The sequence below is a fragment of the Chiloscyllium plagiosum genome, chromosome 39 (genome assembly GCF_004010195.1).
Source record: "Chiloscyllium plagiosum isolate BGI_BamShark_2017 chromosome 39, ASM401019v2, whole genome shotgun sequence".
Taxonomy (NCBI): Eukaryota; Metazoa; Chordata; class Chondrichthyes; order Orectolobiformes; family Hemiscylliidae; genus Chiloscyllium; species Chiloscyllium plagiosum.
Window position 1 is genome coordinate 20,526,708 of NC_057748.1, and position 12,514 is coordinate 20,539,221.

The following is a 12,514-nucleotide window of genomic DNA, read 5'->3' on the forward strand; positions in this document are numbered from 1 at the left end:
CCTGCTAAGATTTGCTTTCCCACAATGCATCACCTTGCATTTATCTGAATTAAACTCCATCTGCCACTTCTCAGCTCATTGGTCCATCTGGTCAAGATCCTGTTGTAATCTGAGGTAACCCTCTTCGCTGTCCACAACACCTCCAATTTTGGTGTCATCTGCAAACTTACTAACTGTACCTCTTATGCTCACATCCAAATCGTTTATGTAAATGACAAAAAGGAGAGGACCCAGCACCGATCCTTGTGGCACTCCACTGGTCACAGGCCTCCAGTCTGAAAAACCACCCTCCACCACCACCGTCCAACTTCTACCTTTGAGCCAGTTCTGTATTTTGGTAGGGCAAATCAGTACACGGCTTATATACTTAATGATAAGGTCCTGGGGAGTGTTGCTGGACAAAGGCCTTGGATTGCAGGTTTATAATTCTTGTAAGTGAAGTTGTGGATAGATAAGATAGTGAAGACTATCTGGTATGCTTTCCTTTAATGGTCAGTGCATTAAGTATGGAGTTGGGAGGTCATGTTGCAGCTGTACAGGATATTGGTTAGGCCATTTTAGAGTATTATGGTCTCCCTCCTATAAGAAGGATGTTGTGAAACTTGAAAGTGTTCAGAAAAGATTACAAGGACGTTCCCAGGGTTAGAGAGTTTGAGCCTGAATAGGCTGGGGCTATTTTCTCTGGAGTGTCAGAGACTGAGGGCAGCCTCAGAGGTTAATAAAATAATGAGGGACATGGGTCGGGTAAATAGGCAAGGATTTTCCCCAGGGTGGGAAAATCCAAAATTGGAGGGTATAGGCTTAAGGTGAGAGGGGAAGATATAAAAGGGACCTAATGGGCAACCTTTTCACAGTGGGTGGTGCATATATGGAATGAGCTACCAGAGGAAGTGGTGGAGGCTGGTATGATTACAACATTTAAAAGGCATTGGGTTGGATATATGAATAAGAAGAGTTTAGAGGGATATGGGCCGGGTGCTGGCAAACGAGACTAGATTTATATAGGATATCTAGTGGCATGGACAAGTTGGACTGAAGGATCTGGTTCCCTGCTGTATTGCTATAACTATATGCATAAATTGAATGCCTTCATTGGACAGCTTGCTGCAGCAATTGAACTGAAGAAACCATTGATACCTGTCCTCTTTGAGAGAGAAAACTGTGAAGTATCACAAAGCTGTAAAATAAACACACCTGAACTGTTAAATTGCTAGCAAGCAAGGCACACCCCCCTCACTGCTGCAGGATAACACAGCAAAGATCAACATAAACGAAGTTTAATTCTCATGAATGTCACAAAATGGAGAAGTTGACAAACCTTCACATCAACTAGAATTTTTCAATAAATCTTTATTTGTAACACATTTGTGGTAACATCTGCAAACCACTGTTACAATTCAGTTTAGCGGCACTGGTGTGACACATGTTTAAGGCACTTTTACAAGAATATGAGAGTGCGTATGTGTCTGTTGAGAATTCAACCAGTTTCTGTAGCAAACCTGACAGGAAGGTAAATGGAGCAACGTCTCCTGTGCGGAAAATAAATGTTGCAGCATTTAGGAAAGTGAGACATTTTTTACTCTCTTAGCCCAATGTGTTGTGTATGTAAAACATATCAAACCAAGGTCCCATACAATTCAGTGAATAAGAGAAGCTGGATACAGGATTGTTATATGTACCAGAGCTGGGCATTGAGTTTAAAACTGTGCAGTTTGAGATTTAGCACATTTTCCAGTTTATTTTAATTTTCTTCAATTGGAGGCCAGTGCTCAGAAAAAAAGATCATGATTGGCCAGAGCAAATGGTTACATTATATGCATATATATAAAAGTGAGAATCCATTAACAAATTTTTCTTGATTATATATTTCCTTGTTTAAATATATATTTGGTCCTTAAAAGAATCACAGGAAATGAAGTCATTTTACAAATCCAGTATAGCCAACAGATTATCAAAAACTGTTTCCAATACATTTATGAAGCGATACTCATTTAGATAAAAAAATGAATATATATATCTATAGGTTTCCTTTCAACAGTCTTCTTGGGATGTCATTGCACATTAAAACATTTGCAGAGAAGTCTTGGAACTGGCCAGGTTTGATGTGTACTGTCTGGTCTATTAGTGACCATGTACATCCAGTTCTGTGCTGCTCTTGACCAAGAATTTCAAACAGACATTCTGAACCAAGCAGAATGTTCAACAAATAACTGACTTAAACAGAAACTGTAGTTTGAGTTTTTAACGACTCAGAGATATGCCACAGAGAACTAAGAGTATTGGTTAGAAGTCTTCCTTTAAAATGAGAGGAATGCCCATGCTAACTACATATTCTGGAGTTGACTCTGAATAAGTTCATTATTTGAAAACTTTAATAGATAACAACTAAAGGAAAATGATATGTTCTCTACTCTACTTTACTTTACTTTCCCATGAAAATAGACCATTCCATAGATTCCAATAACTAAAGCTAGAAAATAAAGATTGTCACAATTAATTCACAGAAAATAAGTGTTAGGGAAAGCACACTGGTTTGCTAAGCCTCAAATCAGTATGGACAAAGCTAAACTGAAAACAGGTTTCCAGTTAAAAGTTATTGTTTTCTATTACTACTTCAGCCAATTCACATCAGCAGGAAAAGGGAAAATTCTGTTCTCAAAGCCACTGAAACCTCTTGGGCAGTGATTGGGTAGCCTGCTCCCCAAAACAGGCCAACTCCAAGCAGCAAGACTTCAAATATGAATGAGATATTTCCAATGAGATGGAACTGCTGTTAGTAAACATCAATGCTTTCCTCAGAGTTTAATTTTCAGATCATCATTGTGTCATTTATACAACACCCACTGATGTTTCTGAACCACTGGATTATCTTTTGCTGTGTGAATCCCAAATGGTTATAAAGGATTGTCAAAACAACATGAGTTTGCCATCTAAAACTAGACATGAGTTCCCAAGGCCTCTTGCCCAACAAAATGCTACAGCCCTAAATCACACTACTAAAAATGTACCCAAAGTAAAATAAGGACAAAACTCTTCTTTTGAAGGAAATGAAAAAGATTGCTCTATAGGCTCAACTCTAGGCTAGGTCAGGTCATAAGCCGAGAATTATAGAAACTGCAATTAATTTTAGGAAACAGAATTCTACATAAGGATTAGGTCTTAACCCTCCTTCACTCGGTCTGCTGCTGCATGTACGAACCTTGTTCTTCCTGATACACAATAATTGTTCTACACTATTAGCACATTACAAAATTATTCAGAAAGTTACATAAAGCTGAGCAGGAAAGAAGAGGGGCCAAGTGGCCTGATGTTACCTACAGCAGCATAAAATATACAGTTATGCATTTTTAAAAAAAAAAATCGTAATCACAATAAGCCCAGTGATGGCGTTTATACTGAATGTAGATTGGCGTTTTGGCATTTATTCAGCAGCTTTGGAATCGCCTGCTTCACCTCGACCTTCAACATCATCATCCGATATTTCATCCAGTTTTCTGCCTGCAGTACGACGTATACCGAATGGCAACTCTCCACGCCTATGAAGAAACACATTTGAATATTTTTTCATGATGAACTTGTGAGAGACATCCTGATCAGCAACATGCAGTAAGCTTCAACTCAATAGGTCAGGCTTCTTTTGTAATTAACAGTTTCTCAACACATTACATATTAACATGTCCATTAGTATTAGCTAAGGATTCAATAAATTTTAAAATCAGACCCCTCCAACTGGCAATTTAATAAAAACTGACAGCACAACCAAGAATCTGAGCAAAATTCACATTTCCTTGCAGTTGTGCAATACTAGAGTCTGTTCAAAGGATCAATTACTAAATTCTATTTACTTTCCATATTTCCATATCACTCAATAACCAAACCTAACAAATGTCTATTGATTACTCTTGAAAACCTCAATCAACTTGGCAGCAGATTTCAACTAAAATTAAAGAAAACACTCCAGATGCAGGAAATCTGAAATACAAAGGGAAAACGCTGTAGGGATTCACCATATCTGGCAACATTTGGGGAGAAAGATACTGTTAGCCAAGAGCTTGCTATGACTTTAGAAATGAAAACGGTTAAAAACACTTGGAAGGTGCATTCGGAACTTTGGGCAGGCAGGAGTAGAGAGATTAAAAAGGAAATATAAACAACGATACTGGAGTGGACCTGCAAACTCAAATAAATGCTTTAAGTAATGCATGAATTTGACAAGATTCTCAGAGATTGTGCACTTGCAATAAATATGCAAACTTAATTTCTTCCACTATGAAATTTGCAACAGTTCCTCAAACTGGCTTAATTTTCCTGCTGACCAAAGCAAACTAGAAACAAACCCTTTCAGGAAATAGCCTTACTTGTTGCCTGGCAGAGACTGAAAACAAACTTCCCAATGACTAGAAAACCAAAAACTGAACTATGTTTTTCGATTTCAAGTTTTCAAAAGAACAGAGTCATAGAGTCCTACAAAACAGTCAAGCCTTTCAGTCCAAACTGGTGCGTACTGACCAAAAAGGTCGATCAATGCTAACCCCATTTACCTGTACCTGGTCCATAAGTGTCTAAACCGTTCCTATCCATGGATAGGACTGAAGCTAAACAATTTTAATTTTGTGATCTTAGTTTCCTTTTCAGTTCAAATTTCCTTGAAATAAATTCCCTAACACTTGTTTCATTAACTTTGAAATTTTACCAATTTACAATCACCTTACTCCTTTCCAATTCCCTTTGAATCATTCATTTTTGCCCCAGTGTATCTTGACTGAAAGCATCTCTTTGGTCTTGTCAGAGTAATTTTTTTTATTTCTGCCACTTCACAACTGAATGTTGTTTCACTGCCAAGGCAGAATGTGAAAGTACATATTCCTGCCTCTCTTCCAAGGCATCACGTGAAAAAGGACAATGAATGTGGCTAGAAACAAATGAAAGTTGGACAGATCCAGTTAATTTAAATACATTAATAACTTTCTTCAAGGCAAAGGTGTGGCCAAGGCTACCTGTATTGGCCCCAGTTATTCCTGTCTCTTTGTGGGACATTGAACATTCCCTATTCCAAACTTACTTGGGCCCCTCCAAACAATCTTTTCTCCAGTATATCCATGACATCATTGGTGCTGCTTCCCCTCATTTGGAACTGGAAAAAATTGTCAATTTAGTTTCCAATCTCCATCTTGCACTCACTTTCACCTGGTCCATCTCAGACTCCTCTCTTCCCTTCAACATCAGTTTCCATTTCTGGGGATCGACTGGCCACCGATGTACACTACAAGCCCACCAACACTCCGTTACCTCGACTATACATCTGCACACTCTGCTCCTCCAAGGAATCCATCCCATTCTTCCAGTCTCTCAATCTCCACTGCATCTGTTCTGATGATGCCACCTTCCACATGGGGCCCTCAAACATCCACCTTTTTCCTCAACTGAGGATTCCTCACTACTGTGGTCGACAAGACACTTAACCATGTCTGACCTATCTCCTGCACTTCAGCTCTCATCCCTCACCTTTCCTCCCACAATGACAGGGTCCCTCTGTCCTTACAAGCCTCTTAATCTGAAAGACTGAGATGACAAATGACAGTGTACAATGGGATGCCACAACCAGACATACATTTCTCTTCCCTCCCTTGTCAGCATTCTGCAAGGACTGTTCCCTCTGACACACTGGTACACCACTGCTCCAATCCCAACATCTCCTCACACTCCCAGGCACCTTATTATGCAACCACAGAAGATGCAATCCCTGCCCATTTACCTCCTCATTCCTCCACATCCAAGGCCCCAGACATAGCTTCCTGCTGAAATAGCTATTTAACTATACTTCACTCAATTTAGACTATTGTATTTGCTATTCACAATGTGTTCTACCACTACATACCAGAGACAAAACACAAGCTGGGTCCCCACTTTGTAGAACACCTATGCTCTATCCACAAAAATGACCCTGAACTTCCAGTTGACTGCCACTTCAACATACACACTGCATGCACTGGCCAACATTTCTGTTGTAGGCTGCTGCAACATTCCATTGTGCCACAAACTAAGTTTGAAGAACATCATCTCATTTTCTGCTTAGGACCTGCAACCTCTAGGAATCAACATCAGCTTCAATAACCTTAGGGCCCAATTCCATCCTTTTTTTTTAAAACCCATCCACAAATGGTTGTGTTACAGCATTGGTTGTAATATACACACAGTCACCATCTCCACATACTCATGTTCATTATCACATTATATGGGTTGAATTCAGTATTGCTATCCAATTTTCTCACTGAGCTCTTATTCAGCTTTTCTTGTCCTGGCCTGCTATCCATTATTTCCTCGTTTACCTACCCCTTTCATATTGCTCAGTCTGGGCTCTGTCTCCACCTATCCGCTCCCCTTCTCTCAAATCACCCCTCCCCTACTTTAGCTTCTTGCTATTATCAGTTCTAAAGAGTCACCAAGAATTTTGAAATGTTAAGTTTGCTTTCTTCCCACAGATGCTACCAGACATATGGCGTTTCTCCAGAAATTTTTGTTTTAGCTTTGTTATTATTCTCAAAAAGAGGATTTGCTCAGTGTGAGCACTATCAACCTCTTCTTACCTGAGCTTGCTCTTGAGTGTGCTGACTTCACGGGTCATTGCATCTGCCGTTTCAGTGGTATCTTCCAGTTCTCGCTGCAGTTTTCTGCGGGAAGCATTTGCACGCTGGGCTTCCTCTTCTGCCTCCTCCAGCTGTCGTTTCAATTGCTTCAAACGAGAGTTTGCTTTTTCGACCTGTAAGGAACATGTACAAACTAGGATCACAGGGCTATAACTTCCATTACTCCAGTTTGCCAATCACCATTTACCATGAATTTAGCCATCTTTCTAAAGAAAACAAAGTATAACCTAGCACTGGGTCCACATTTAACTACACAGATACAACTCATGGCTGAAGTGCTAGAATTTCCTGCAGTTCTACTTTCTGCAGTTTAAGTTCTGGACTCCTCAAAACAACATTACAGTTTAACTATGACCAGCTCTGACACATTCTAATAGTTTGGCTATTTAACTCAACATTCCACTGGAAGGATCAGACAGATTCTGGACAGCAAGATTTTTTCCCCAGTGAGACAAAGTCATACCCATGCAAAGGAGATCACATAATCCGTACCAAAAGCTAGTGGGTCAACTTGGTGTAGCCTCGGCTGAAACAAACCTCAAATCCAAAAGTAGCTGAGATGATAAAGCCATAGGTGACAAGTGTTATGATCACAGTAATTCTAAGGAATTGTAACTTCTGGCAATAAGTTTTTTGTTGTTTCAGAGCCAGCGGGTGATGTCAGAAGGACTCAAGACTAATGGGAGGGATTGAACAGAATTCATGTAGTTTTTCCCAGAGTGGGAGGAAATTCAGAACGATCTTTTGAATGCTCCATCCAGCAGCCAGTTTAAAAGTATTACGTTCAGAGAGTTAACACTTGAGAAGTTTCAGGATGAGTTTCATGAAATATAAAAAAAAGCTGACTATAATAATGGAGAAATAAATGCTTCAATTTCTTGATTTAACAACTTTTTGACCTGCTGTCTATGTTGTAAAGTGGATTGGAATGTGCACAGCTTAGCTAAAATTCATAAATCACATGGGTAGTTATTACAGCAAGAGGTAACTGACTTATCAGAAAACTTTCACAACATGCAACTCCAAAAGGCAAATATGAATATACAGAATAGGTGTAGTAGTATACCACTAAGCCCTACATCTATTCTTATTTTACCCGTTCATATTTGCCTTGCTGTTTGATGAATCACACTACCTTGAAAAAAAAGTCAAGGCAGACTTAAGGGGCATTCACCTTGAGGGAAACTTTAGAGGTCCAAACAGATGGCAGTCAAGAAAAGCATATGGTTTCAAAAGAGTTTGGGAAGGGGGAAATAAAACAAGTGAAACTTGTGCAGCTTGTATTTCAAAAGCACACATCTCACTAGAGATTATCAAAACTTGATACTGACCTGGTCTTTGTATTGATCAGAATTGCGTCTTTCATCCTCCATCTGCAGCATCACCTCCTTCAGCCTCTTTTCAGAGCGACGCACTAATTTACTGGCAGCTTGTTTTTCCCTAGTTTGACAAAGTCAGTAAAATTAGTTTGTATATTTTCTCAAGGCACTAACATCAACTGGTCAATTGATGTGTGCTGATAACCACTTAGGTGAAGTGCAATGGGCTAAGTATGAGATCTAGTCAACTTTAAAGGCTATTTGATTGTTTAAGATATTACAAATGAGTTCAATTCTCTCCAAGTACTCTTACCGCCAGCGAATCCTTCCAGAGATGTTAAATAGCAATCACTGCTGATTAATATTCCCTCTTACCAAACTCAGAGGTTATGGCCTAAACATGCCCCAATGGAAGTCAGTTAATTAACCACAGATCAAAGATCAAACCTGGAATCTTCCTCAAATGATCACTCATCACCACAATGAGTATGCTATTTACCAACCCAGCCAGTAACACCTTAGTTTCATTGGCAGTTACTGGTTAAAAGATATTTACAAGAATACTGATCAATGAGATTTAAAACTCAACTTTAAAATTAGTACAGTAAACATTATGAACAAGTCCATTTACTGAACAGAAAATATCCAATGATTAGCTAATTCGTTAGCAGCTGGCTTATTATTTGCACCAGCCCATTCATACCCACAAAGTCAAAGTCGAAAGTGCCACCCACAAACAGCTGTGCTTCCTGCACAACTCAAAACTCACTGCCAAAATATTGAGTCAGTACTTTTTTTTTTAAATTCATTTGCTGGCTGGTCAGCATTTATTGCCCGTCCCTCATTGTGCTTGAGATAGTGGTGAGCTGCCTTCTTGAACCACTTGCTGTGGGTTGACCCACAATACCATTAGGGAGGGAATTCCAGGATTTTGACCTAGTGACAGTGAAGAAATGGTGACATATTTCCAAATTTTGAATATTGAAGTATTGGCTGAAATAGTGCTTTAACAATGCAGTGGTCCTTTCTCTATATTCTTGTGGGAGGAGACGTGGACATCGCTCGAATTTGTTGCTCATCCCTAGACTCAAACAGTGACATCCAAATCCAATCCAAAGTCATGGTTGGGACCTCAAGCAAATTCCAGGGAATCACTAATGTTCCGACTGATTTAATGTAGGTAAGCCCCCATTCTAACAGACAGGTCCTCACTTTGAGGTCCCTCACCTTCTTTCACTCTTGAAGGCCTCCCTGGATGGTATAGTTCTAGAAGCAGTCATGTCGTAACTAATGGGAGAGTACAGGCAGCAAGGGAGTGGGTAACCACCAGGGAGTTGAGGACCACCAAGCAAGTGTTATAGGAGAATTCATAGTGGATTTTATTTTTTACCGAGCAAAAATGATTTCAATACTGGCAAATGTTAGTTCCTCTTGCAACAATAATAGAGGATTCTACAGTTAGGGGAACAGACAGATATTTCTGTGGATGCAGATATGAATCAGGTCAGCATATTACCTCCTAATGTCAGGGTCAAGAATGTCATCAAATAGCTGCAAAGCATAAAGGGTGGAGGGCAAACAGACAGACTGTGTCAATACCAGCAAGACGAGGAAAAAACAATAATAAAGTCCTGTAGAGAAATTTTAAACAAGGAAGGAGATCAAAAAATACACCAAGTTCAAGATTATTTCCAGTAACCACAAACTAATGAATGCAGAAACAGGATGATTTAGTACATGAATGCATGACTGGACAAATGGTGCAGCAAAGGGAGATTCTGGGGGCAGTGGGACCAGTTGTGAGAGAGGTGGAACTTGTATACATAGCTCAACAGAACAGGATCAATTACCCTAATGGAGAAATATGCTTGAGTTATGGTTAAGAGTTTAAAATAGACCCTGAACCAATAATGCATTATTAGGAAATGTGAAGCTGGATGCAAAAGGAATTGAGCCAGAAAGACCATAGTAGAAACAGCAAGCTATTAATTAGGGTCAGATTAAGAGGGAACGCAGTAACGTTATGAACCCTAACAAGCCCTGCTCTATTGAGAGCTAGTTCAAAAAAAAAGACGACATGGCCTCATTCTGTGCTGTAACCTTTAAGAGTTTTTTTTAACATTTCTAAAATGTCTTGATCAAAGCACCATTACAACAAAGAGGAACATTGGTCTTATCTAGTTCTATACTTATGCATAGAAACATTTCCTAATTCAAACTTTAAATTTTAAACTGCAGCATATATATTTCTCAAATTCACTTTCAGGAGGCTAAGTAAGAGCACAGTGAATCACAATAAGGAACATTATTCGTTATAAATGTTTAGCTTTCAATCAGTTCAAAAACAGTTTCTACCCTACCTCCTCAAAAATATTTGCTCCTGGCTTATTTCACATATATCATTTCAGAACTTTTTGTACCGTGTTTCTGTATCGAGTTGCTCCTCCAGTTGAGCAATTTTAGCCTCCAGTGCTGTGATATTTGCCTTGTATTTAGATCTAACAGCATTCTCCATCTCTTGCAACTTGGCTTTCAGCTCCTTATTCTGACGTTCTAATTGCTGGCGAGCATTTTCAGCCTTCTGGGCATTGCTGCGTTCAGCTGAAAGGTCTGCATTTATCTGGTCAACCTGTGCAACAGAATTAAATGCAAAACATTAACATTTAAACAGATTTAGTTCTTTTGATCAGCATGAATGCGAGGAGTGAAACCTTTTGACCAAAATACCCTAATCCAAAGCATAGTTTCCAGTTCTTACTAACTACCTTCCCTGCTAAGTTCTTCCCAAAAGTAGAGAGTATGGGATTACAGACATACTGCAGTAGTATTAAATCAGCCCAAAATATTAAGCTTAGTAAATCATGCACATGTTCTCTATCAGAATCTTCAGAACAATTGTTTCAAGTCACAGAAGCAATTTAAGTGTGCAGACTGAATCAAAAAGATACTTCACATTATCTGCCAAGTCGATGGACTGCATATAACACCTCCATTTTATTTTTACTACCAAAATTTTTCAAGTTACAACTAAACTGAAATTTAGGCAATTAATACAGACCAGTTTGCAAGTTATAAATTGTAACAGTAAGGTAATTTTATGGAACTCAATGCCACTTTGGCACATGCATGTGTGTGTTATTTAACAAAGACGAGACAGTTTAGGGGCTTTATTTTGAAGCGTGCTCCTGCTACTTGATTGGAAAGGCTACAGGAAAAGTTCCACATGCACATTTGGGCCATACGGCAGCCATAGGCTCATGTTTAACTGTTCCTGAAACTTCCTGGTTAGCAACAGATTTGGGAACTATCAAAGACAATGTAGCCTCCCAATGCTTTGGAACCTGCAATGTCAGCATTTCCCATGGAATTTCAATTTTAAATTCATTGCTCACATCTATGTATGTTGCTAGTAATATCACTAATAGCATTATAATGAAAATTCCATTGCAGCATTTCAGTGTAGCAAACAAAAAAAAGATGTTGGCAATTTATTCTAATTCCCCATCTGTGATCAGATCATGATGAAATCACAACACCAGGTTATAGCCCAACAGGTTTATTTGGAAGCACTAGCTTTCAGAGCCCTGCTCCTTCAACAGGTGCTTGTGGGGAATAAGACTGTAAGACACAGAATTTATAGCAAACATTTACAGTGTGATGTAACTGAAACGATAAATTGAAAAAGACCCTGATTGTTAACACACTCACCTTTTAGAAAGACCATGTTGGTTTCAGTTCTTTCATATGTAAATCACAAAACCTTTTTTAGAAGTTACTTTCTCAAGGTGAACTTTAACAATTGGTGTCATGTCAGACCAGACAACATACTGAAGGTGTGAGCTTCCCTGTGTGATGCTGTCTGTGCCACAATGGTCAGACTGTTTCAAATCTAAAAAAATGGAATCTTACATGGATTCATGAGTTTTTGAGCAAAGTAAAATGTAATTCTGCAAATACAAATTCACCCCACAAACTTATATGTATATGTGTGCAGTTGAGTGTCTGTGAGAAGGTGTTTGTATGTGTGTAAGTGTATGATTAGATTAGATTCCCAACAGTGTGAAAACAGGCCTTTTGGCCCAACAGGTCCACACCGACCCTCCGAAGAGTAACCCACCAAACCCCTTTTCCCTCTGACTAATGCACCCAATTGACAATTTTTAAGTATGGCCAATTCCCCTAACCTGCACATCTTTGGACTGTGGGAGGAAACCGGAGCACCGGAGGAAACCCACACAGACATGGGGAGAATGTGCAAACTCCACACAGACAGATAGTCACTCGAGGTTGGAATCTAACTCAGGACCCTGATGCTGTGAGGCAACAGTGCTAACCACTGAGCCACCGTGACACCCTAATGAGAGAGGGTCTGCGTGAGTGCACAACAATCAATAGATAGGAGTGTTCCCTCCCAAGTGGAGGGCACTTCAGTGGTCCGGAAAATTCGACCTCAGACCTTCGGGTGACTGTCCTCCAAGACGGACTTCGGGACAGGCAACAACGTAAAGTGGCCGAGCAGAGGCTGATAGCCAAGTTCTGTACCCATGG

General features: G+C 39.5%; 1 protein-coding gene across 2 annotated transcripts in view; it reads right to left on the reverse strand.

The window, feature by feature from the left end:
- Nucleotides 1-3,352: 3,352 nt before the first annotated feature.
- Nucleotides 3,353-12,514, reverse strand: part of LOC122542322 (myosin-9-like) — a 166,044-nt gene continuing 156,882 nt past the window's right edge. For both annotated transcript variants that reach the window (XM_043679971.1, XM_043679970.1), the window contains 4 exons: nt 10,387-10,595; nt 7,979-8,087; nt 6,588-6,760; nt 3,353-3,536 (listed from right to left, as the gene is read on the reverse strand). In XM_043679971.1, coding sequence (XP_043535906.1) covers nt 3,422-3,536; nt 6,588-6,760; nt 7,979-8,087; nt 10,387-10,595 — 606 coding nt within the window. In that variant the 3' untranslated portion in view covers nt 3,353-3,421. The remainder of the gene's footprint in view (nt 3,537-6,587; nt 6,761-7,978; nt 8,088-10,386; nt 10,596-12,514) is intronic.